We start from the raw sequence: 26,757 nt of genomic DNA on the forward strand, positions 1-26,757 counted from the left end.
TATGCCCCCTCCCACCCCCACCCCCCGTCAAAAAGCAGAGCCATGCTCCCAACACCGCTGCTTTGTCCGCAGGTGTCCGGGGCATGGCGCTCTTCTTCTACTCCCACGCCTGCAACCGCATTTGCAAGAGTATGGGCCTCACTCCCTTCGACCTGTCACCGAGAGAGCAGGACGCAGTGAATCAGAACACCAAGCTGCTGGTGGGTGCCCCGCGGGGGCCTGCGGGGTGGGGTACTGCCGGGCCCTTCTGCTGCCGGGCCAGCACACTGCGCTTCACTGTGACAGCGGCCCAGGCCTGCAATGCTTAACTGAAGACCATCAGGACCGGAGGGATCTCAGTCCCATCTGTGCCCCTCCTCCCGCCCAAGTCAGTGCACTAAGCCTGAGTGTCCCACTAATGAGTAGCTGGGGTCTGCTTGATTGGGGCCCATTTTTACCAGAGTGAGGAGACCAGGTGAGCAGAGCTTGGGAGAGAGATGTGTGGCGTGTGCGTGAGGTTGTGTTTGTCGACAAATAGCTGGGCTAGACTTGCGCCTGGCTGTGTTGAGGATGTGCCCACTCCCTACCCCTGCATGGCCCAGGTACCAGAACGTTGGCAAAGACCAGCTTGGGATTCTGGACGTGTAGTGATGTGAATTCCCCAGCTCGGGGCTGGCAGTGTGGTCCGCGCTTTGGGGAATGTTGGCTGGCCGGCTCCCAGATGCCCCTTTGGGTTAATCCTCACTGACTATTTTTAGATTTTCCACCAGAGCCTAAACAGGCATGGATAGGAGCCTAGGGCCTCGGAGTTCAGGCAACAACAGATAAGAGGAGTTCCTCATTCCCAGCGGATGCCTCTGTGACATGAATGTTCCTGTTACTTCTCCAGCAATCAGCCAAGACCATCTTGAGGGGGACAGAGGAAAAGTGTGGGAGCCCCCTAGTGAGGACCCTCTCTGGGAGCCGGCCACCCCTGCTCCTCCGCCTGTCAGAGAACTCTGGAGACGAGAACATGAGCGACATGACCTTCGACTCTCTCTCTTCCTCCCCATCTTCAGCCACGCCACACAGCCAGAAACTGGACCACCTCCGTGAGTGATGGTTGGCCCCGGGTCCTTGTGATTGGAGGGACAGGTGCCAGGTCTACAGAGCTAAACTGGCTTTCACTAAACTTTATTTTTTTTTTTTTATTTTTTTGCAAGCATGTTGGTGTGTTTTTTTAAAAATATATTTTATTGATTTTAGAGAGGAAGGGAGAGAGAGACAGAAACATCAATGATGAGAATCATTGATTGGCTTCCTCCTGCACGCCCCCTACTGGGGATCGAGCCTGCAACCCAGGCATGTGCCCTTGGCTAGAATCGAACCTGGGACCCTTCAGTCCACAGGCTGACGCTCTATCCACTGAGCCAAACCAGCTAGGGCTTCACTGAACTTTAGACAATTAAACGCACTAACTAAAAAGATTCATGGCCCAGAGGGTTTTACAGGCGAGTTCAAGACGCAGGTCATCTGGATGCCATAAAACAACCCGTGTTGTAGCAAACACATTTCAGTGTGTTTTAGGAAACTAGCAAAACTTGACAAAACACCAAAAAATAAAACTGTATTCAAATCTCACTTATAAATATGTAATACAGAAATTCTAAATAAGCTATTAACAAATAAAGACTATTAGTATCTTAAGGGCATCGTCTGTCATAGTCAGACGGGTTTCCACAGGAATCTGAGGGTGCTCAGCATTAGGGAATGGGTTAGCATCACATGACTAGGTCAAAGGAGAAAACCATCATTTCTGAAGCTGAGGTGACAGCTGGCTGACTCTGGGGATGTGGAGGGTGGTGCGGCCGTTGCTTGGCCGGGCCGCGCAGCGGAGCGGGAGAGGGTTTCGGTGTCCGAGTTAAAGAAGTCTTTAGACCTCTCCACGGAGCAGGTGTCAGCAAACAAGTTTGTTTGTTTTAATGTTTTTATTGATTTTAGAGAAAGAGGAAGGGAGAGGGAGAGATAGAAATGTCAATGATGAGAGAGAATCATTGATCAGCTGCCCCCTCCTGCCCGACACTGGGGATTGAGCCCGGAACCCGGGCATGTGCCCTGACGAAGTCGAACTGTGACCTCCTGGTTCATAGGCTGACGCTCAGACACTGAGCAGCGTCCGAGCCTGAGTAAATGTTGTAGGCTCTGTGGGCACAGTCTGCCCTGGCCGTCTGAGCGCAGTGTAGATGCGGCTTAAGCAAACAGCGTGGCTCGTGTGCCAATGCTCCTGTTGTGGGCATCAAAGTTTCAATTTCATGTAATTTTCACATATCAGGAGATACTACTCTTTTCATTATTTTCAATCATTTAAAAAGGAACAAACCATTCTTAAAGAAACCACATAAAAACAGGAGACAGCCTGGCTGGCGTCGCTCAGTGGTTGATCTTTGACCTATGAACCAGGAGGTCATGGTTCGATTCCTGGTCAGGGCACATGCCTGGGTGGTGGGCTCAATCCCCAGTGTAGAGTGTGCAGGAGGCAACTGACCAATGATTCTCTCTCATCATTGATGTTTCTATCTCTCTCTCCCTCTCCCTTCCTCTCTGAAGTCAGTAATATATATTTAAAAAAGAAAAAAATCAGGAGGCAAGCCAGGTTTGGCTCAGGGGAGCTCAAGGCAGGAGACAGACTGGGGCCCTCCAGGAAGTGGCTGGATTTGAAGCCATCTGGGTCCCCACTGCGCACTCCGGAAAAGCAGGCCAAGCCTGCATATGGGCCTTGTCAGGGTTGTGGCGACGGAGGCCTGGGACGTTGACCCCCACTGTAGCATGGTCATGTCCACCCCGTCACAGAGCAGAGCCGCGCTCCCAACACCGCTGCTCTGCCCACCGGTGTCCGGCATGGCGCGCTTCTTTGGTCCCCAATGTACAAATGGCCTTTCTTCCTTCACAACCACACCCCGTGAGGGCCGCCACGGGCCCTGCACACGTGCTTACAGACATGTTGCTTTATGACAACCCCGACTAAGCCGTCTGTTCAGGGCCCACAGCTGGCGAGACTTGGAGAAAGTTCTCAAGGAGGAAAGAGAACTGTAGCCCCGGGTGCTGACAACAGTTTTCTCCCTCTTTTTGCATCTTTAAAATATAAAAAAAGGCTTCACCAGGTGCAGTCAGCTCTAGGCTGTAGTTTGGTCTTGGGAACTTCCCACAGTGGACCCAGCACATCGTCTGTCTGTGTTTTCTCCTGCCCAGATTGGCCAGTGTTCAGCGACCTGGACAACATGGCTCCCCAAGATCACGACCATCCCGACAACCACCGGGTGAGGAGAGGGAAGGAGGAGCAGGCTGGGCGGAGAGGACAGTCCAGTGGGAACTGAGGGTGATGCTCAGGGGCCTACAGAGGGGGTAGGGGGGTACGAACCACCCGCCCACAGCAGCAGTGTTTTCGGAGAAAGCCGGGTCCTCCCTTCCATGAACTGGTTAGAGAAGAGGGAACCAGGTCAGCAGCAGAGACAGCTGTGGCTCAGCCCTCAGCTGGCGTGGCCCCTTGTGTGGACAGCTGTGTTGGGGGGGCGGGGGGGGGGGGCACTGTCAGCTGGGACTCTCGGTTGGATAAGTGGAACAGGTTCTTGCAGCTCTGGGGGCTCAGTGGTAAGAAACGGAAAGCATCATATTTGCATTCAGGCAAACATATCCCGGCGTCAAATTTAAAATTCACAGACTTTGTAGATTTGTCACACTCTCCCAGACCACCACTGCACCCTCAGATGGCTCCACAGGTTCAAGTTTACTCTTGACTGCGTTTCAGAATTGTTGAGGAGCGTCAAATTTAAAATTCACAGACTTTGTGGATTTGTCACACTCTCCCAGACCACTGCACCCTCAGATGGCTCCACAGGCTCAAGTTTACTCTTGACTGCGTTTCAGAATTGTTGAGGGGAAGGAAAAAAGAATAGCTGACACACATGGGTCATCACTGAGGGCAGACGCTGTGTGAGGACTTGGTAGATGCTTCAGTTCGTCCTTTTAACAGACATTAGCACGCGACATGCTCTCCCTCCGCCCCTCAGCCGCCTGCTCCCTCCCATGACCACTGCTGGGCAGGCCTCTGAGCATCCCTGACTCAGACCTGAGGACACGGAGGCGCAGAGAGGATGGCCACCCGCTCCTGGTCACTGGGCGATAGAGCCAGTGCTCAGACTCACCCCCGACTGCTGCCCTTGGCTGCGCTCTCCGTCTCAGATGGGCAGTCCCCCCTTTCCGCAGGTGAAGAGGCCTCGGTCTGGAGACCTTGGCTGCCTCACCCAGGGCCTGGAGCTGGGGTTTGCCGGGGGCTTTCTGATGTTCAGCTCGGGCATGATTCTAGAAGGAGGGACGGGGGTGCAAGGAGCAGGCTGCCGGAGCTTCTGAGTGCAGCCTGCAGTCCATGTTCAAAAGGAGCCTTCACTCCACTCCCTGAACACTGCAGCTTGGGGGTCTGTAAATAACGCCTCAGTTTTAAAAATTGGGGGAAATACACCCAACAGAACAGCCGTTCGGCTCACACAGATAAAGGCTCTGGGGGAGGCTGGCAGGGAGGCCTGTAGGCGCCTGGGTGGAGGGGTCCCAGCCAGAACAGGGACCAGGATCGCATTGTGCGGGCTTGCGTGGCTCCTGCCTGTTCCGGGGAGTGAGACAAGTTTCACATTTAAGCTAGTGATGCCAAGCTTCTTTTAAAAAGATACTTACATAGTAAAATAAAATGGCTTTCTAAAGGAAAACCACAAATGAGAAGTATGAGTTCATGTAAGTGGCTTTATCTAGAGGAGGAAGAGACGGGGCGGGGCTGCACTAGAGACCTACATTTTGACAGTAGTGTTTTAATTCCTTTTACAAATAGAAGATCTAGCCCCAGCAAGTTTTCCCAGTGGTTATAGCATGGCCCTCAATTCCAGTCAAGGGCATGTGCCTCGGTCGCAGGCTTGATCCCCAGCCCCAGTCAGGGCATGTGCAGGAGGCAACCAACCGATGTGTCTCTCCCATCGATGTTTCTCCCTTTCTGTCTCTCCCCCTCCCTTCCACGCTCTAAAATCAATAGGAAAATTATCCTCAGGTTAGGATGAACAAAAGTAAATAAATAAAAATGCAAGATCCGAAGTAACTACGGCCTACTGTTGAGAGTGACAGGGCCGGGGATAGGAGAGGTGTTCACCGTGGTCTCCGCTCCTATTGCGTGTTTGAAATACTTCTCAGTAAAGAAGGAAAGTAATGAAAGTGGGAGCTGAATAGTGATGCAGAACTCAAGGCTGGTAGATACATTATGGTGGTCTTAGCTGTTGTAAATTACACCAGATCCCTTTCTGAACAGGACTCAGATCTGGAACAAAAAAAATATGCCGGTGACCTGTGCGGTTTGGGCAGAGGCTGCATTTCATCTGTGGCTTTAACCCTTAACCCAGCCTTTGTTTTCCTGCCTGTGAAATGGACGAGCCACACTTAACACTGCACTTACTGTGATCCCACCGTCGGTTTCATCCTCACAGCCTCTGACGTGGGTGCTGTAATGAGTCCCCGTAAGAAGGAAGCCGAGAGGGCAAGCAGCTGTCCAAGGTCACAGCTGGCGAGTCACAAAGTCAGACCTGAGCCGAGCAGTCTAGCTCAGAGCCTGGGCTCCTCACCGCTGCTGTCTACTGCTCGGTTGTCATGCAGCCAACACGGGCAAGAGGAGGATGTTAAGTGAGATGATGGGGAAAGGAGAGGAAGCAAACGGCTGGCATGTCCAGATGTCACCCCCAGGCACTCAAAGGCCCACTGAGATCTCGGGCCATCTTCTCTCCACAGGACTCTGAGAACAGTGGGGACAGCGGATACCCCAGTGAGAAGCGGGGTGAGCTAGATGACCCAGAGCCCCGAGAACAGGTAGGGAACTCCTGGGAAATAAGACCAGTTTTCTGTTCCCTCATTGTCTGGGAGGGTAGAGTGGTAGGGGGAATGCAAGTGGGTCATGAGAACATGATGAATAAATTACTAAATAAGCTCATTTCAGGAAAAGATGGATGCAGGGCCCAAGATAAAACAGGCTAATGGGGACCAGTGTAGTAAGGGAGCCCAGGATGGGGTTAGGCACAGGATTGAAAGTGGCTAAGCAGAGAGGATGCTAGGTAAGAGGCTGGCCCAGCTCCCAGGCACTGGGAGAGCCAGAGGACGGGCTTCCGAGGCAGCTCCCACGGCTTCGGTGAGGGTGGTCTCGGCAGTGGCACAGAGTGTCCCGCCAGCCGTGCCAATGCCAGAGTCCGGCCGCAGGGCGCCTCCGGGAGCCCTCTGGTCCAGCCTTGTCGCTGCAGGAAAGACCTGCGGCGGGAGCCAGGACTGGGCCCGTTTTCTGGGATCCCCGTGAGGAAGGCTGTGGCTGCTCTGGCACATGGCCCGCCTGCTGCCAGCACCCTCTCGGCCTGCCAGGCGGGCTCCAGCTTCCCCGGGCCGGGCGTCCCTGGGAGGCGTTTCTCGGGAGGAGGCTCTTGGCCAGCCCGGCCTTGGGAGGGAGATGCTCTCTGGAACTCTGTTCTCTGCGTCCATCAGGGCCACTCGAACGGTAGCCAGCGGGACGAGTCGGACGAAGACAGCCTGGGCAGCTGCGGACGGGTAAGCTCCCGGAGGAGCCCTTGCCGTGCTGCGTGCTTGCCTGTTTCCCCCCCCTCACGCCACCGCAGCCTGCCCGGTGCCTCACAATCTCCTAAAGGAAAACAGTGCAAAGAAGCCCATCTCCTGGGCAAATACTTTCTGAGCCCCTGCTTGGGCGGACGATGGGGACCTCTGGGGAGGGGGAGGGATGCCAGGATCACCCACCCTGGAGGGGCGATCAAGCAGCCACAGCTCACTGCTAAAGCCCCGCCCACAGAGCGGCTCGTGACATTAATTAACTTCCTCCTGATGACACCCAGGGAGACAGGCTGATGTGCTCGCCCCCATTTCAGGATGAGGCAACAGGTCTTGTTAGCCTCCCAGCTTCCTGGCTACCTTAGGCGCTCCTGACCCTCTCGGGGGAGAGGGAGGGACCACCCTCGGGAGCCTGTGCTCTTCGCCAGCTGCCTGTGGAGCACTGGCGCCCCGCCTCCCGCCTAAGAGACTGAGGAGTCTCTCCCACCTGCAAGGTCCTTCCTGCCCCGGGGGCACACCTCCAGGCTGCTGCTCTCCCACTGGACCCCAGTCACACCTCCCGCCCCTCCCGCCCAGACCGGAGCCTTCCCTGGTCGCTGCAGGCCTCCCTCCCGCTCCCTCTGGAGCACAGAGGATTCACCAGGTGTTCTTTCCCGGTTGGGTCAGGGCTCAGTCAGGCACTGCACGGTTTTCAACCGTGACACCACCGGCATTCTGAGCTGGACCGCCCTCTGCCACGGGGCCGCCGTGCGTTGTCGCGTGTTTGGCACACACATCTGCCTGGCGCTGCTCTGGAGGAAACTGTAAAGGGGTTGTGTTTATTTTTTTATTTTAATTTTTTAAATATATTTTTATTGATTTCAGAGAGGAAGGGAGAGGGAGAGAGATAGAAGCATCAGTGATGAGAGAGAATCATGGATTGGCTGCCTCCTGCACACTCCCAACCGGGAATGAACTGTGGCCTGGGCCTGTGCCCTGACCAGGAATCGCACCGTGACCTCCTGGTTCGTAGGTCAAAGCTCAATCGCTGAGCCATGCGGTGGGGCAAAACCGGGCTGTGTTTAGCTGGGAGACATTCCCGGGAGCACCCGGTTGATGTCCAGAGGAAAGCAGAGGGATCTGACTCTGATGCGTGGAGAGCGGGCCAATGGGCCGCTTGAGGCCTAGCCTCCCCAGCCTCACCCAGACTGACAAGTGAGCGAAGCACTCCTTTGAGCCGCTGCGGTCTGTGCTGCTGGCCTTTGTGTCCCGTAGCTGTCATAGGCCCTCGGTGCCCACGAGCTGACAGAACTTGAGTGACTAGAAATGGAGCCCTGTTTGTCCAAGAAAACTCGACACCATCAGGGTTTGCTCCCACCTGGCCAGCCAGGCTCATGTCGTGGGAGCTGCTGACAGCTGTTGACGCCTGTCTGTCCCCAGCCCCGGCCTCTCTGGCCTGGAAACGTGCCATGCCCGGCTCTCTCCCTTCAGGTCTGTGTGGAGAAGTGGAACCTCCTTAACCCCGCCCGCCTCCACCTGCACAGGCCTTCCACCGTGGCCCTGGAAGTGCGCAGGCTTAATGCTCTGGACCTTGGCAAGAGAATCGGGAAGTCCGTTCTGGGGAAGGTATCGGTGATGCCTTTTCAGAGCCCTCTCTGCACTAACCCGGCGCTCACCTCCACTCATAACTGCCTCCTGTAGGCTGGCTGGGGGCCCTGGGGTGTGGCCGTCGCCTCCCAGACTGCCCAGCCAGCACCCCATCTGTGTGGCAGGTCCATCTGGCCATGGTGCGATACCATGAGGGCGGGCGCTTCTGTGAGAAGGACGAGGACTGGGACCGTGAGTCGGCCATCTTCCACTTGGAGCACGCAGCCGACCTGGGCGAGCTGGAGGCCATCGTGGGCCTGGGACTCCTGTACTCGCAGCTGCCCCACCACATCCTGGCCGACGTCGCTCTGAAGGTGAAGGGCTGGGACCAGCGGTGGCCTCCCCAGCCCACCTTCCCCAGCCTGGGGTCTGATCACCGGGTAGAGCCCCCACTTCTGAGTTAGAGTGGGTCTCCGGCCTGGGGACTGAGTGGAAGGGGACAGTCCCATTTCCAGGCAGGTGCAGCAGGGGTGATGGGAGAAGCAGGAGAGACAGGTGGGAACAAATGAGGGAGGGCCCTGCCTGGGGCTCCAGGATCAGCTTGCTTCCCGAGCGCTGGCTCCAGTGGTGCCCTTAGAGGCTAGAACAGTCCAGCACATAGTAGGTGCTTAGGATTTGCTTGTGAAATGAATGAATAAAATGATATTTAAGTTAGACCTAAAGGCCAAATGGTGATTAAGAGCAGTTCGGGGAGAGGGGCCGCACACAGGCTGGCGGATCTAAGGACTGGAGGCGATCGGTGCGGCCGGAGCCTGCGGCACGTGGAGGTGGCGCAGGAGGGGAGGCTGCGTGGGGTCTGAAACTGCGGGATGTGGGGTGGGGAGCCATGAGGTCCGCTCCCCTGCCTCCCTGGCCCATGGCACAGTGAGGAAAGCACCGAGTGAGCAGGTCCCGTCAGTCTTTCCCTGGAGAAGTTGAGAAGCCCTTGTCGAGCACGTGGATGGAGAGGTGGCTGGGTGAGGCTGGGCTCAGCGTGGCCGGGTACAGCCCTCCTCACTGGCCTGGATGTGGCCTGTGGGGAGGGGACTCAGACCAGAAGAAGGTAGGAAGGCACTCCAAAGTCCTTTATTTATTTAACTCTTTGAATAGGTAAGAGATTTATGTGATCAAAACCTTTATTTTCTTTAAAATTTTAGTTTGTTGTATAGAATTCCATAGTGTATTAGTTTCCTGTTGCTGCCATAACAGATGACCACAAACTAGGTGGCTTAAAACAACAGAAATTCATTCTCTCACAGTTCTGGAGACTGGGAGTCCAAAACTAAAGTGTCGGCAGAGCCCTAGCTGGTTTGGCTCAGTGGATAGAGCATCGGCCTGCGGACTGAAGAGTCCCAGGTTTGATTCTGGTCAAGGGCACATGTCCGGGTTGAGGGCTCGGACCGTGCAGGAGGCAGCCGATCAGTGAATCTCTCTCATTATTGATGTTTCTATCTCTCTCTCCCTCTTCCTTCCTCTCTGAAATGAATAAGAACTTTTTTTTTTAAAGCGTTGGCAGAGCTGTGCTTCCTCCTTCCTGTCTCTTCCAGCTTCTCATGGGTGCTGGCATCTGTAGCATCCTTGGCGTATAGATTCGTCACTCCCCTCTTTGTGTCTGTCTTCACATGGCCTTCTGTCCGTCTCTGTGTCTCTTCTCCTCTGATAAAGACACCAGTCATGCCCTGCGGACTGAAGGGTCCTGGGTTCCATTCCTGGTCAAGGGCACGTACCTCGGTTGCAGGTTCCCCACCCCAGTTGGGGCGCATGTGGGAGACGACCAATTGATGTGTCTCACGTCGATGTTTCTCTTTCTCTCTCTCTCCCCCTCTTTCCTCCCTTCCAGCCTCTCTAGAAAACAATGGGAAAAATATCCTTGGATGAGGATTTTAAAAAAAGACGCCAGTCACACGGGATTTAGGGCCTGCACTACCCCAGGACGACCTCAACTTAACTAATCGACATCTTAACATCTGCAAACGTCCTGTTTCCAAATCAGGCCCCATTTTGAAGTTCTGGGTGGACGTGAACGGGGAGGGACACGCTTAACCCAGTGCACAGGGTTTCCTTCTACCAACACAGCGTATTTTCACCCTGTTTTTCTCCAACGTTAGCCTACCACGCACTCACCTGGCCCGAGGTTTTCTCACCGGCAGCATCCACATTTCCCCTCGTGGTGCAGAGAAAGCGCCCTCGTCCTTTTCCACAGTTCGTGACCTTCTGTTGCATGGGTGCCACATGCTTACCAACCTGTGCCCTGTCGATGGGCACTGGGGTTGGTTCCATTCTTTGAATATCACAGAAATTGCTGCAGTGACGAGCCTTGTACACATGAAGTTGAACTTCACAAAACTGCCATGTTTGTAGGTCAGGAATGGTCAGATATTGACAGTGTCATGCGGTTCAGTCAGGTCGATTATCGGGCCCGTGGGCAGAGATCACCCACAGCCGGTTCCATGGCCCGTGTTAGACGGTGAGGGCAGGCGTGGTGCCGGGAGGGGATCTGACGGGCGGGTGACGTGTCTCCCATCTCCATGCTCATTCAGCCAGTGCTGTGCCGGGAGCGTTCCCCGCTGGCTCTCGGGTGGGAGGAAAGGTGTGCACCAGCTGTATGTAAGTTTATTATAAACGTTACTGACATAAAGAATGTGGAACACTTGGGGTGATGAACACAATGCAATATACAGATGATCTACTATAGAATTGTACACTTGAAACCTATATAATTTTGTTAACCAATGTCACCTCAATAAATTCAATAAATAAATAAAAGGATGTGGAGCACCCTAGCTGGTTTGGCTCAGTGGGTAGAGCATCGGCCTGTGGACTGAAGGGTTCTGGTTTCAATTCCGGCCAAGGGCACATGCCCCAGTTGCAGGCTCGATCGCCAGTAGGGCGCATGCAGGAGGCAGTCGATCAATGATTCTCTCTCATCATTGATGTTTCTATCTCTCTCTCTCTCCCCCTCTCCCTTCCTCTTTGAAGTCAATAAAATATATATATTTTTAAAAAGACTATTGTAAATTCGATATAGTCAGGGCATTCTCACAGGATGCTTTTGCTACTTGTTGTGGAACTGTATATCTGCTACCCACTTACGGTTGCAAGTGATGGGGTGTGACGTTCTGACATAAATATTGGTCATTGTAAATATTGGTTGAAACTTTCATGTACGTTAGTGTGTAAGATGAAGGTGAAATAAGGAAGATCTCTGTCAGAACCGGAAGTTCGTTTATTTGCGGCTGATACGAGCAGCTGCATTGCTGCTAACACTGGAGAATGTTTCTTCCGTTTCCTGTGCTCGCACAATATAATGGCAGGCACCAACGCTTTTAAGTTAATCTGCACCATGAATATTTTTTCAACCAAGACTGTCAAAAAGACAATTACTCAAACCTTCACTTGTAGCGATTTCCGCTTGCTGTGGTGTAAATGTGGCAATTTCATGATAAGTATGACGTCACTGAACACGGCATTGGGAGGAAATGTGCAGAAGACACGGTTTTACGGTGCGTTCATCACAGTTTCAAAAACCAGTGGTTCTCAGCCAGCCGTTCTGCCCTCCCTCTTTCCAGGGGACACTGGGCTATGTCTGGAGACATTTTTGTTTGTCGCGACTCTGGGGATGCACCTGGCACTAGTGGGTGGAGACCAGGGCTGTTGCTGAATGCCCTGCACGGCACAGGGCAGCCCCGCAGCACAGTTACAGAGTCCAGACCATAGGTAAGAAGTAGCACGTAGTGAAATAACTAGGAAGTGATACTTTTTTGTTGTTGTTAATCCCCACCTGAAGATATGTTTTCCATTGCTTTTCAGAGAGAGTGGAAGGGAGGGAAGGAGGGGGAGAGAAAGAGAGAGAAACATCAATGTGAGAGAGACACATTAACTGGTTGCCTCCTGCATGCGCCCTGACTAGGGGCGGGGAGCGAACCCTTGACCTGGAATTGAACCCATGACCCTTGGGTGGACAGGCCAACACTCTAACCACTGAACACACTGGCCAGGTCTGAATAAACAAAATGTGGTATATCGACACAATGGGATGTTATTTGGCCATAAGAAGAATGAAGCATTAATACCTGCTGCAACATAGATGAACCTTGAATGCTTTATGCCAAGTGGAAGAAGCAGCCACATATTATAGGATTACATTTATATTAAATGTCCAGAATAGTGAAATCTCTAGAAACAGATAATAGGTGATCCTGGCCGGTGTGGCTCAGTGGTTGAGTGTCAACGTATGAACCAGGTGGTCACAGTTCGATTCCAAGTAAGGCACATGTCTGGGTTGTAGGCTTGATCCTGATAAGGGACGTGCAGGAGGCAGCCAATCAATGATTCTCTCTCATCGTTGATGTTTCTATCTTTCTCTCCCTCTCCCTTCCTCTCTGAAATCAATAAAAGAGAAACATTTGTTGCCCAGGGCTGGGTAGGATGGGGCAATTTGAAGGTGACAGTTCAGGGCATGGTGTTTTGGTTGTCTGAAATGGTTATGGTGATGTTGCACATTGTGTGAATATGCTGAGACTATTGATTTGTGTACTTTCATTGGGTGGATTATGTGGTATGTGAGTTATATCTCAGTAAAGCTGCTGAAATGTTTTAAAGAGTGGGAGCAGAGAGCCCTGCCCTGTGGAGGCAGGACGTGAATGGCTCTTCAGCAGCCTCGGAGCAGATAGACGACAGGGGGCAGGAGAGAGCTGAGCTGCTGTTCTCCTCCCGGTGGGCACCCAAGGAGCATGGCACCAGGTGCTCGCCCGTTCTTTCTCACGGTGCGCGATTCTACAGCAGCCCCAGCCCAGCGCTCTCGCAACAGTCAGTGGGAGGAGGTTGGTCGGTGGCCCTGGCAGCCCCTCCAGTGCAGGCCTCATCTCTCTTCTCTCCCCTCTGGTTGGTATTGACAGGAGACGGAAGAAAATAAAACCAAAGGATTTGATTACTTACTGAAGGCGGCTGGCGCTGGTGACAGACAGTCCATGATCTTGGTGGCACGAGCTTTTGACACTGGCCAGAACCTCAGCCCAGACAGGTACTGTGGCCGCCACTCAGGGGGGCTGGTGGGAACCGGCTCCAGGTGGGAGCTTCCCCTCCAGGACCAGCGCAGACCTGGGTTTCGGGCTCGGCTCCCCACTGCGTTCCAGTCCGTGGCAAGTTACTTTACCTCCCTGGCCTCAGGCTCTTTAGTGTGTAAACGGAATGATTGTGGAACCTGCGTCCTAGGATTGTTGTGTGAGGGTTAGATGAGATGGAGTTCTCACCGTGCCTGGCACAGAAGCATGAGCTCATGCGCCGGCTTAGCCAGTAGAGGTAAAGGTTCTCCTGAGAAAGAGTCTGAAAGGATGTGCAGCATTGGGCCCACGTGGTTGTCCCTGGATGGTAGGATCTGGGTGATTAGAATTTACTCTGCCTACTTTTATGTTTCCCTTCTGAGAGGGAGCGGGAAGGAAGCAAGCCCAGGGTAGCTCAGGCCTGGAGTGGGTTTCCCAGGGCGGCTGAGCCTCCTGAAGGCAGGACTGCAGGTGCTAACTCTTCCTTAGCTGCCGCTCAGGCTGGTTTGTGCAGGGGAAGGAGGGGCGGGTGGCCCGGCTCCATCTCATCTCCTTGGCTTGACCAGTGAGTCGTCCCAGAAGTCCAGGCTGAGCAGAGGACAGTGGGGGAATTGAACTCATAAAGCAAGTATGTCAAGCTCAAAGGCTAACACGGGCCAAATAAACAAGGTTGAAGTTTATGTGGGCCGCAAAAACACAAAAGCTTCAATTTTCATAGAAACGTCGGTTTATTTCAGTAGAGATATGCTGAATACAAAGGGCTGAAATAAATGAGTCATTGTTAACATAAAATAATACAACATTTTAATAAAAATGAATATTTTTTCTTGAACATTAATTTACCAGACACTGAATAACTGCACAAATTAATAAGCATCACGCAAATAAACCTATTTTTCTTGTTCTTGGAAAGCAAAATATTTCCTGTTGCGCACACCAAACAAGTCAGTCCAAGACTAATGACATGGCCATCGGCTGCTAAAGATAGTAATCAGTCATTAGCGAACGTTGTAGTTCGTTATTAATCATTATGTATCACAGGATATTGTAAAAATTAAGTTACGAAATTTTTGTTAAAACGTTTTTTACATACCTTATATTGGCTGGGCCGCAAAAATATTGGTTGTGGGCCGCATGCAGCCCACAGGCCACGGGTTTGACATGCTTGTCGTAAAGGGACCCATTGCTGATGCCCTGTGGTTCTCCTGGGGTTCAGGCTAGGCTCCCCGCTAGGCTCCCCGCTGCGTTAATGCTAACCTACAGAGGCAGTTCCAATCCCGCGGCTCCGGAGGGAGCAGGGTGAGCACAGTCATCCTCTACGCCTGCAGGGGGAGCAGCCTGGCAGTTCTCTTCTTCGGGTCAAGGTCTCCTGCCCCTCTCACTGGGTGAGAAGGAAAGTCAGGGCCGTGGCTCTATCATGTCAAGCTCTCAGGGCCTGAGCCATCTGGATACGTGGCCTCCTACATATCGTGCAGACATGTACCTGCTCTTTGCTCCCTGGTATTCGGGCCGCTCTTTCCCTGGTGGTTTTATTCCACTGAGAACGGGAACCGGTCTTCGCTGTCTGCAGCCCCGTGTTCCGCACAGGGCCTGGCTCAGTGGTTGTTCGAATGAATGAGCCAACACATCTCTTTGGCACACACAGGCCGGGCATGTTTGGCCCCATTTTATGAATGAGTAAACTCGTTCTGAGAGGCGAAGGGATTGCCATGGTCACATGGGAGCGAGTGGCAGAGCTGAGCCCAGGTCTTCTGGCCCCTCCTGCAGTGGCCTGTCACAGGACTGCACTGTCACGGACGGGAGGCGAACAGAATGACACGCATGACTGTGCGGATCAGACGCCGTGTGCCTGGTGCCCACCGAGTGCCGGGGAAGCCCAGCCTGGCGGGTGCTGGGGCTGGGCACCGACAGAACCCTGTGTGTTCTTATGACTTTGCCTTTTTCTTTGACATGATAGTTTCTGTTGTTGATTTGTAAGAATTTTTCAGATGTTAATGCTAGTAACTCTTTGGCATGTGAGCTGGCTTAAAATTTTTTTCAGAGATAACTACTACCAATGTGGGGGGACAGGGTCACTCGGTGACCACTGTTTATGGGCTGGGGATACATTGATTTTTAATATTTATGTAGTTTAATCTTTCAAAGTTTTTTTATATAGCTTTTACTATAGTCATTTTTTTTATTCTTCTTCCTCATTCCAAGCTGCTCCAGCCTCTTCCATTCAGGGAGCGTTAATTAAGGGCCACTCGGGTAAGGCAGGCCCCATGGAGGCCCAAATTTCCACCTTCTCAGAAGTTACCCCCAAATAGGGGAAGGAAACGTCATTGGAAACTCCAACGCAGGGTGGGCACCTACCCCTGGGCGTGGCGTCGTGGGGTGGGTGGGGCGGGAAATATTAGGCCCTTCCGCTCTTCCTCATTCAAGTTTCAGGGCAGATCTGCTTTGCCCATCAAGACCAGGGAGGGTCAAGACCAGGGGGGTGCCGAACCGGTTTGGCTCAGTGGATAGAGCGTCGGCCTGCGGATTCAAGGGTCCCAGGTTCGATTCCGGTCAAGGGCATGTACCTTGGTTGTGGGCACATCCCCAGTAGGGGGTGTGCAGGAGGCAGCTGGTCGATGTTTCTCTCTCATCGATGTTTCTAGCTCTCTATCCCTCTCCCTTCCTCTCTGTAAAGTCAAGACCAGGGAGGGTCAAGACCAGGGGGGTTAAAGGGGTGCAATATGGTTTAGTGGCTTCCAGACAAATGTCAAAACCTCAGTTTGGTGGGTGTGTCACCAATAATTGTCAGAAGATTTCCCTTTTCTGTAAAATACAGTGGGGTCAGGCTAGCTCCTGAAGGCCGTCCTGGCCAGCGTGTTTACCCGCCGGCGGGCCCTGCCTTTCTGGGCCTTCGGCGTCTTCGGGGAAACTGTCCTCAGCGTTGAGTAAACAGACTGAGGCTATTGTAGGAAACGGTGTCTGGAGACGGCGTCTCTGAAGAAGAGGCAGAGAGCTGAGGAGCCAGTGTGGGCATCCCAGCTGACAGGGCAGCAGGGGCCACGGCAAGGAGCAGATGGAACAGAAAGCCTGGCATGGGGAGGTTAGCAGGAGCTAAAACCAGGGCTGAGCCAGGCCAGGGAGCACCCAGAGGGGAGGACAGCAAGTCATGGTAGCTGCTTTCCGGGAACGCTCATGAGACCCAGGGGCCTTCTTACAGCGCCTCTGCTCTTTGCCGGCATGCTATGAATGCTCACGTGCCCGGATACAGTTAGTGCGCCCAAAGAGAAAGCTGCTACCCTGCCTGCTCGGTCTTGTGTGTTTAGATTTGCTTAGAACCTGCGTGGTTTGGCCATTCACGTGCTGCAGCAGGAGAAAGAGCTGAGGCCAGAGGGGCCGAGCAGAGAGGGAGCCGGCTCCTCCCCGGAAGCCTGCCCGGTGCCGGCTGCACAGGCCCAGCGTGAGATGGGCCACAAGGTGACCATTCTCTCACGTGACCTTGAGGCCTTGGCAAAGGGGACCCACTCGCCTCCTCTCTTACCCAGTCATAGGACAGACTGACTGGTACCAGCCACTGCCAATGCTGGCCCACAGGGTGCTATCGTGTTCAGACTAGAAAACGCCCCGCACCACTGCTGGAGAGCTGTGGAATGCACCAGCCCTGTTAGGGACACGAGAGACTGCGCTCTCACAGATGTGTAACCTGAGGTGTGGACGATGCCCCTTCGATGCGGTGGCGTCTGGGGCTGTGAGTCAGGATTCATAGGTGGTGGCCCCCCGGGATCCCTGACTTGCTCCTCCCACCGCTGGGCCTTCTCCTTCCTGCCCAGTTGCCATGGTAACCTCCCTCTTTTCCTCTTTATCTCCTGCCAAGGTCCCGAGACTGGCCAGAGGCTCTGCACTGGTACAGCACTGCCCTGGAGAAAACAGACTGTGACGAGGGCGGTGAGTATGACGGGATGCAAGACGAACCCCGGTACACGCTGCTGGCCAGGGAGGCCGAGATGCTGTCTGTGGGCGGCTTCCGGCTGCAGAAGGACCCGCAGAGGTCAGGTAGGTCGGGGAGACCTGCCCCTGAGGCGGGCGGGCCGGGCAGGAGGGACATGATTCCTGTCCCACGGGCAAGACACAGGCTGCGTGCGGCTCCGCTTTCAGATGCACGGGCCCTCCATTCTGCCAGGCTGGACCCCACAGGGCGCTGGCTTAGGGGGGCTTCATGGAGCTGGTGTGCAGATGAGCATTTTTATTTTAATGGTTATATATCAGGGGCTCGGGTTTTAGGGTGTTGGGGTTTTTTTTACTATTAAAAATCAATTGAACTGACATTTTCATCACCTAAAATTCACCATTTTAAAGTATACAAGTTCAGTGGTGTTTAGTACCTTCACGATGTTGAGCAACCATCCCAACTATCTCAGTCCAGAATACTTCCACACGCCGCAGAGAGAGCCAGTCCCCGGTAGCAGTGGCCTCCTGCCCCCCTTCGTTCCTGCAAACCACTAGCCTACTTTTTGTGTGGATTTACCTACTCTGGACAGTTCATAAAGAGAGAATCATACAATATGTGGCTCTTGTGTCTGGCTTCTTTCTCGGAGCATACTACTTTCAAGGTTCATCCGTGTTGTAGCATGTATTAGTACTTCATTCCTTCTTATTGCCTCATAATATTCCATTGTACAGAGGTACTATATTCTGTGTATCCGTTCAGCAGTTGATGCACACATTAGATATTTTTTCTGTTACATAATAAACATACTGAACTCCTTATTTCTCTTATTTCACAGGTATGGGGGTTGAGGCCAAGTTTTAAAAAAAAATGTTAAGGGTGTATAAAAAATTAAGCAATTCTGTAATTCCTTATTTGGACTTTCTATATCTCAGAAGCTCTGAAAAACCAGTTTTTGTTCATGTGGCACAAATTCACTTGGTGGCCAAACCTGTCCAGAACTGACATGGGGCCGTTTGTAATCTTTATTTCTTCCCCTTGCATACCTTCTCCAAATGGCCCTGCAAAGGCCTCAGCCTGCTTCTCGTTGGCTCAGATGGAAGCACCCCAGCCCTCATGCCAGTCATTGAGATGGCTTCCTCTAATTGGCTGTGCCTCAGTCTGGGCCAATCTCTGCGGCCTGCCTGGTGGGGGATGAGGAGGGTACTTTGTTTGGCCAGACTCCGATCGCATGACCGCCTAGAGCCCCACCCAGGTCCTGTGGAGGGAGAGGGAATTAGTAATATTTGGGGTGCTGTTCCCAGGGAGGGGAGGGGATACTGGGCTGGCAAAAACACCAGGTGGCTCAGCTGTTTGTGGCCCACTTTGCTGTCTTTCAGGCGACTTGTACACGCAGGCGGCCGAGGCAGCGATGGGAGCCCTGAAGGGCCGGCTGGCCAACCAGTACTACCAGAAGGCGGAGGAGGCCTGGGCCCAGATGGAGGAGTAACGCGCCAGGAAGATCACCTGGGCCAGTCCCCACACAAGGGCTAGAGGGGAAAAGACCCACCGACTCATCTAGGGGCTATTTGGGGGTGTTTTTAGTGTGTTTACATCAACTTTTGTACATCGTTCTTTGACTCATAAAAACGTCTTTGCTATCAGCAAAGACACATAGCTGTCCCCCAGGGTGGTGTTTTGGGGGCGTGGGGATTGAAAAAGCAGCCTAATGAACCGGCATATGGATTTGAGGTTCTTTTGTTTTGTTTTGTCACAAGATGCAAGAAAGTGCTTTTGGAAAACCTTAGGACTTTGCTCCCCAGCATTTTCAGGCTGGACTGCAACCTCAGGCCCACAGAGCCTGTGTCCTGAGTCGGATGAGGAATGTGTTGCTGCCCGTGAACGCTCCATGAGCTCTCCGTGGGGGCATACGGTCCCAGCGCAGCGCACAGCCTCTCTTCTCAGCACTTGGAAGCACGCACGGCGTTGCTCCATGCAAGTGAGATGGTACAACGCCCGGGCCCTCTTCTGCCATGGGAGGGGGACTGTTTTCTTACCTTTTAGTTTAATTTCCTTCCTGAAATGCAACTGATTTTCTGGAATACAGCCGAATTCCATTTTGAAGCATCGTTTCTACAGGGGGCTCTCCAAACAGGTTTGGTTTGTACACATGCTTTCCTGCCTCTGAGTGCTCCGTCAGCGCGTGTGGGAGTGGGTGCGCCTAAGGCTCCCACAGGGAAGGACCGTGGCCGGCGTGGCCAAGCCCTCCCTCCAAGCAGCATGTACTCTGCATCTCGGGCAGCATCCACAGTGGCTCCAGCCGCCTTGGCACAGGATCCCCTCGTGTTCTCTCGGCAGCTGATGTCCAGCCCTGTCCTTGGCATCTTCTGCTTGAAGCCTGCTTTCCAGGCACTCAGCAGGTGCTTGCAGCAGCAGCACTTCAGGTTTATCTGCCACGTTGGAGAACGAGGCGGCAAGAACTAACTATAAACACTCATTGACCAGTTTCCACACGGCCAGGCTATGGCTAATTGTACATAATGAGCTTTTTCTTCAGAAAGATTTCAGCCTGACCCGTAGTTCACTCCCCCAGCCTGAGAGTGGGAAGCTGCTGGACGAGCAGCGTTGACATGGGAAAGCCTGCAGAGGATGGTTAAGGCTGTGCCACTTGGCATGAGCACTTGCCATTGTTTTTGAGGGTTATTGGGAAGCAGAAAAAAAGAAAGATTTCAGCCCTAGCTGGTTTGGCTCAGTGGATAGAGCATCAGCCCTCAGACTGGCCTTGCTGTGGAGCTGTGAACCTGTGCAGCTGGTTTCAAAAGCCAGAGTGTGCCCGGGAGGAAAAGCCAGGCAGAGCCAAGACCACTGGGCAGTCCTTTGGTGGACCTCTAAGTGGCTATCCCTCGTTTGCATGTGGGCTTGTCACGGCCAGTTCCCTTTAGAAGCTGGGGCTGATTGCTCTTTTTCCACTTGCAGCAGATCAAGTAGTAGTTTTTTGTTTTAAACCAGTTGCATGCAGTTAAATTGCATATATTAAATGTAAGTCCCAAGCAATTTTATTGTGACTTATCTCTTCAGAGTAATCAAGCCTCATATAATCCATGCTCCTTTGTTGTCCTTAATTCAGCCAGTCCCCCCCACCCCTCTCTTAGACTTCATTTGCAAATCATTTGTTCCCTAATCACCTCTCTCAGTTCTTAGTTATGCATTAGTGCTTTCCTTTAACACTGGGATCCACAAACTTTTTTGTAAAGGGTCAGATAGTAAATATTTTAGGCCATATGCTCTGCAGGGGCTCAGCCCTGCTATGGTAGAGCAGAAGCAGCCATAGACAATTCTTAAATGAATGGGCATGGCTGGTTTTCCAATAAAACTTTATTTTGAAAGCAGGTGGCTGTAGTTTTCCAAACCTCTGCTCTAACCCTTGATTGAGACCTACTGTGTTAAGCTCTGGGCATGAGCTCTCACAGTTCTCTGACCTCCAGGGCTCAAACACACCGTGCCTTGGCACAGAGTAGGCACTCAATAATTGTGAACAAAGGAGAGCCCGGTCACTGCACTCACTCTTCGCAGCTCTGGTCTTCCATGCAGTTAATGATGCAGTGTTTGGATTGGCTTGAACCACCCGCCCACATGGCCTTAATGTCGAAGGTGGTGCCCTCTCCTCCCGGAGGTCGAGATGGCCTGGATGTAGAGTTAAGCAAATGCTTCTCTAAGGACCATTGAGAGTGGAATGATCAGTAGGATGTTGAGATCCTCCTGAGCCAGAAGAAGACTTTACTTCATCTTCAAAACCTAGTTTTGTGCTCTTCACCATCTTTCCTGCGCTCCGGCGGCCGCAGCCATGAAGGTCGAGCTCTGCGGTTTCAGTTACAAGATCTAACCTGGACACGGGCGGTGCTACGCCAGGACCGACGGGAAGGTTTTCCCGTTTCTTAATGCAAAATGCGAGTTGGCATTCCTTTCCAAGAGGAATCCTGGGCAGATAAACTGGACTGTCCTCTACGGAAGAAAGCACAAAAATGGACAGTCGGAAGAAATTCAAAAGAAAAGACCCCCTGCAGTCAGATTCCAGAGGGCCATCACTGGTGCATCTCTTGCTGATATAATGGCCAAGAGGAACCAGAAACCTGAAGTTAGGAAAGCTCAACGGGAACAAGCTATCAGGGCTGCCAAGGAAGTAAAAAAGGCTAAGCAAGTGCCTAAAGAGACAGCACTGGCTGCTGCTAGGGCTCCCACAAAGGCTGCGCCTGAGCAAAGGGTTGAAGCCTGTGAAGGTTTCTGCTCCCCGTGTTGGTGGGAAATGCTCAGTTGGCAGATGAGATTCTTAAATAAAGACCTGACTATAACTAAGAACACACACACACAACAACAAACCTAGTTTTGTGCCTTCTAAAGCTGGCTAGGGCATCTCCTTTTCCCACAAATGCTGAGCATGCAAGCAACAGTCCCCTGTCCCCTCTCCCCACCACCACCACTACAAATACCCAGGACAGTCCAGCCCCACTGGAAAATATCAGACTATCTTCAATGAAGAAACAGATGAAGGTCTGGGAGATTAGATAAGCAGAGTTGGGGATGTCATCTGGGGCCTCCAATCACAGATGGAGAAACTGAAGTTCTGAAAGGTAGAATCTTCACAGTGACACTGCTGGCTAGCCCTAAGCTGGAGTAGGGTTTTGAGAGCTGCTGTTATTCAGAGGACTCGGGAAAGAAAATTTAAACTTAAACTGGTCTGTGATATCCTTTTCAGTTTTACTACAGGTGGGAAAAAGTGGGGAGGGGCTTGGCCCTGGTCGGGAAGTTCTCTTGGTTAGAGCACCTCCCGATACAACAAGATTGCAGGTTCAATTCCCAGTCAGGGTACATACAAGAATTAACCAATGAATGTATAAATAAGTGAGATAACAAATTGGTGTTTCTCTCCCTTTCTTTCTCCCTTCCTATATCTGTAAAATCAATCAATTAAAAAAATGTAAAGTCTTTATTAATGTAAGAAGGGGAAAAAGCAAACACCATTGCGTCTGAATATTCCTCTTCCCTCCCCCTCATTCGAGGCATTGTGGGAATTTATTGAATGCCACCTTGATGACCCAGCCAGGTAAACTACCTTTTTGCTGTTTCAGTGACTTCATTTCTTCCCACCCCCACCCCTGCACATTTGTTTGCAGTACTGGACATGTTTTACCAATCAGCAAATGTTTACACAAGTGTATGCAACGTGGGGGTGGGGCAGAACATGCATATTCTCTGCGTGGATTTGTGCGTGTTATTCGTGTTTCTAGTCTCTGGGGTAACCATGTAACCTAGACAAGGTGGACACTGGTAGAACCCAGAGAAGTGGCTTGCAGTATGTATTTGTTTTCGCATATGTATTAAGTTCCATTTTGTATTACAAATAAAGTGGTTTCTTCCCATCTGGTCTCAAATTCAGATGTCTCCTGTTAGCAGACGGCCGAGGGACCCCACTGGTGCACCAGGGCCAGGGAGGGACGCGGGAGGTTGGCCAGCTGGGGAGGGACCACAGGAGGGCTCCAGGGTGTATCCAGCCCCTCTCGCTCAGTCCCCATTGGCCAGACCCCAGCAGCAAGCTAACCTACCGATCAGAGCATCTGTCCCTGGTGGTCAGTGCACGTCAGCGGTTGAGTGGCCTTAGCATATCATTAGCATATGCTTTGATTGGTTGAATGGCCGACCAGACACTTAGCATATTAAGCTTTTATTATATAGGATAATTAGGGTTCCCAAAAGATTTGGTGTCTCTATCTTGACATACTTATCTGTATTCAAGGTCACCAAAAGGAACCAGTCTGTTTGGGACTGTTTGTTTTTTCCTTTTATGAGCCCTTTTCTTTCTACATGCAGTACTTACGTTTCTGACTTTATGCACAATTTTAGTTTTTCTCATTATAAGCTAAATCTTGGCCAATGGGGGAGACTCCCCGGCACTCCCTGACTGTCTATATCAGTGATGGCGAACCTATGACGCGTGTCAGAGGTGACATGCGAACTCATTTTTTTTTGGTTGATTTTTCTTTGTTAAATGGCATTTAAATATATAAAATAAATATCAAAAATATAAGTCTTTGTTTTACTATGGTTGTAAATATCAAAAAAATTTCTATATGTGACACGGCACCAGAGTTAAGTTAGGGTTTTTCAAAATGCTGACACACCGAGCTCAAAAGGTTCGCCATCACTGGTCTATATTAACAATTCACCCTTTAAAACACTGGACCCTTGTAATCTTATAAGAGTAAACGGGTGGAGGTCTCATCTTCTGTAGTTTCTCCTGCTGTTAAGGGGTGTAGACTGACCTATCTCCAGGTCCAGAGGTTCTTGCTATCTACTAAAGGGAAAAGGAGGTCAAGAATGGAGGGAAGTTCTTTACATGAGGGAGACAGATTGCTTTATTTGGAAGGTGGCATGTGTGGTGTGTAGAGGTTGGCACTGCTGAGCAAGTGAAGCTGGTAGATTGCTTCATATTTCAAGAGGTGGTGTTACAGATGGGCTTCAAAAGTGAGACCTATTGTGCAGACAAACAAGTGCTTGGTGAGGTGTATGACTGGTAGTGCAGGGGGGATTGTAGTGAAATCAGAAACTGGGAGAGTAATCTAATCCTGATGACACACCACACAGTGGAATAAGTTTGCCCAGGAAGCCACTGTCTGGGAAGTGTGGACAAAGGTCTTATCAGTCCAAGCGTAGGCATAAAGCATAACAGTTGTCAAAAACTCATAAAATGAGAAGTAACATCGTCACTTAGTTCTGAAAGGCACTGCTCCTTTCCGAAAGAGGAATTTAAAATCCTCTTCAGAAGTGCGGGCCCAGCTTTCCCTTGCAGTATCAGCAGCAGCAGCAAAATCTAAGTCCTCCTCAGGGAGTGCTTGTCTTGACTGTGTGTGGTGGATCCAAGGCTTTGTTGTGGAGCGCGAGCGACAGAATGACCAGAACTCCAGACTGATTAAAATTTGGAGAGCCTTTATTGACTGGCCAGTGTCCGCTCCTCCACTCGGGAAGCCCAAGAGAGAAGTGGCCACGACCATCTGCAGAGTCCAATATTTAAAGGGGACAACTACATCCGTGCTCAGGTTCCCATAGCAAGCAAAGCCAAGTTACAAAAGCTAATTGCGTAGTTTTAGCCAAGCTGTTCATCATCCTCCTGTTATTCATTTCTGGGTAACTTAAAGGTCAGGACTATTCTTAATTTTGATCTGTCTGTTCTTTGTAGGCCGTTGCTCAGGTGTGTTGATCTGTTTGTTCTTTGTGGGCCGTTGCTCAGGTGTGGGAGCTCAGTTCCTAGAAACTTTGCACAGGCTGTCAAGCTGCTGAGGTGGCTAGGTAATTAAGCAGGCCTAAAAATTTTCCTACTCTGTAACAGCTTGATTCCTGTGAGCTTTAGGGCTGTGGTTCTCAACCTTCTGGCCCTGTAAATACAGTTCCTCATGTTGTGGCCCAACCATAAAATTATTTTCGTTGCTACTTCATAACTGTAATGTTGCTACTGTTATGAATCGTAATGTAAGTATCTGATATGCAGGATGGTCTTAGGCGACCCCTGTGAAAGGGTCGTTCGACCGCCAAAGGGGTCGCGACCCACAGGTTGAGAACCGCTGCTTTAGGGGAAAGTGTGTTGTCAGCAGGACTGCATAGGGACCAGTCCATTGCTTGGTTAACTGCTGTTCAGGACCTTAAGCTTCCAGGTCTTTAGTAAGACTCAGTCTCCCAGCTGGAACGGTATAAGGGCTCATCAGAAGAGTAGGATAGATCTGCAACAAGCAAACTTGTGCAAAGTTGTTAGTGCTTGCCCTAAATGTTGTACATAGTATTTGACTTTTTTATTCATATTCTAAATCCAAAGTGGATGTTCCTAAAACAGAATTTTGGAAGGGTCTCCCATAAACTATTTCAAAAGGGCTTACTTTGAGGCCATTTTGGGGTGCTATTCTAATCTGGGACAAGGCAATAGGGAGAGCCTGGACCCATTTCAAATGTGTTTCCTGGCATATTTTCACCAACGTCTTTATTATATGGTTCATTTTCTCAGTCTCCCTTGTAGGTTGGGGTCTCCAAGATGAATGTAGTATTCATTGACTCTGTAGCGCCTCTCCTATCTTCTGGGAGATTCTGAAGTGAACGATGGTCTATTGTCACGTTGAATGCTGTAAGGAAGTCCAAACCTAGGGATTATTTCTTTGAGTAGAAGTTTTGCAACCTCAGTTGCCTTCTCAGTTCTAGTGGGGTATGCCTTTACCCATCCAGAAAAGGTGTCTACAAAATCTAATAAAAATTTAAAGTTTCCTGTTTTTAGGCATCTGTATAAAGTCAATTTGCAAGTCCTCAAGCAGACATATCCCTTTATATTGTACTCCCTTTCCTGTTGGGCATTTTCTTTTTGAGGATTGTTTTTCGAGCTTATCTGACAAGCTTGGATAGTCTTTTGAATGGTCCTTTGTAATAAAGACCCTTCAGATGTGGTATGTTAAAGCATTCCTTCCATAATGTAGGCGTTTGAAGATGGTATATACTAGAGCTTCAGGGAGAAAGATCATACCATGAATGCTGATCTTCTGTATATAATTAGGGTCAGTAGTAGAGAACTCCCATTCATGGCCAGTTCCTCATCTCATTCTGTGTAATGTGGTTTAAATTCTGACAAGTCCAGGTGGGGAATTTAAGCCCCAATAAGTGGTGGCCCTGGGCGGTTTGTCTTGCTGCTTTTATGGCAGTTTGGTTTCCTTGGCTTGATGGGGAACCGTCCTTCTGGTGTCCTGGGCAGTGCATTATGGCAATCTGCTTGGGTAGATTCACTGCCTCTAGCAATTTTAACATCTCTTTTGCATGTTTGATGTCCTTATTCCCCGAGGTTAAGAGCCTCCTTTCTTCCCATATTGCCCATGGACATGGACTACCATGAAGTCTGTGTAGATGTTAACATGCTTTCCCTGGGATAATTCTAAGGCTTTGGTGAGGGCTATGAGGTTAGCCTTTTGTGCTGAGGTTCCTACAGCAAAGGCCGGGGCTTCTGTTGAGATGCAGGAAAAAAGCATCCTTCAAATCTAGGACTAAAAACCATTTTCTACCCCTGGGCACTGTAGTCAAAAAGTATAAGGGTTGGGCACTAGGATGAACATCCTGGACAAAGCCGTTTATGGCCCTAAGGTCCTGTACAAATCGATATTCATCAGAGTGAGGCTTTTATACTGGCAAAATGGGGGTGTTATGGGGAGACTGGCATGACCGAATCAATCCTGATTTTAAGAATTTCTGCAATACTGGTTGAATGCCCTCTAAAGCTTCCTTTTCAAGGTGGTATTGTTTCTTCTGCGGGATCAGCACCCCTTCTTTTCAGTTAATTTTTTTTTCTGTATTACAAAGGGTATTACATGTGTGTCCTTCCCCCCGTTAATTTTTATGGGTTGGATGTTAACTGCCCTACCTGGGGTTCCATTGTCCCAAACAGCTCCATCAACCTGCCTGCAGATCTCGGGTGGGAAGTGTTCACCTCTGGCTCCTTCTGGGAAAGTCAGGAGCACCTGGAGCTGGAGAGCACGTTCCAGCAGGGTTTCTAAACATAATGGCTGCTTCTCGGGAGGAAGAGTTATTTGTGCGTGCGAT

At 51.1% G+C, this 26,757-nt stretch overlaps 1 protein-coding gene and 1 pseudogene across 6 annotated transcripts in view; both read left to right on the plus strand.

The window, feature by feature from the left end:
• The window catches only part of EEF2K (eukaryotic elongation factor 2 kinase), a 53,519-nt gene extending 32,182 nt beyond the window's left edge, over positions 1–21,337 (plus strand). For 2 of the 6 annotated variants that reach the window (XM_005873351.2, XM_014545422.1), the window contains 10 exons: positions 73–200; positions 869–1,070; positions 3,208–3,275; positions 5,776–5,853; positions 6,514–6,576; positions 8,062–8,196; positions 8,343–8,531; positions 13,095–13,219; positions 17,089–17,267; positions 18,540–21,337. In XM_005873351.2, the coding sequence (XP_005873413.1) occupies positions 73–200; positions 869–1,070; positions 3,208–3,275; positions 5,776–5,853; positions 6,514–6,576; positions 8,062–8,196; positions 8,343–8,531; positions 13,095–13,219; positions 17,089–17,267; positions 18,540–18,649 (1,277 nt within the window). In that variant the 3' untranslated portion in view covers positions 18,650–21,337. Of the gene's footprint in view, positions 1–72; positions 201–868; positions 1,071–3,207; positions 3,276–5,775; positions 5,854–6,513; positions 6,577–8,061; positions 8,197–8,342; positions 8,532–13,094; positions 13,220–17,088; positions 17,268–18,539 lie in introns of those variants that run through there. The other 4 variants (XM_014545419.1, XM_014545418.1, XM_014545420.1 and 1 more) reach the window with 4 other exon arrangements.
• LOC102241979 lies at positions 20,984–21,492 on the plus strand (annotated as a pseudogene).
• Positions 21,493–26,757: the final 5,265 nt, after the last annotated feature.

This window comes from Myotis brandtii, unplaced genomic scaffold, assembly GCF_000412655.1.
Source record: "Myotis brandtii unplaced genomic scaffold, ASM41265v1 scaffold407, whole genome shotgun sequence".
NCBI lineage: Eukaryota > Metazoa > Chordata > Mammalia > Chiroptera > Vespertilionidae > Myotis > Myotis brandtii.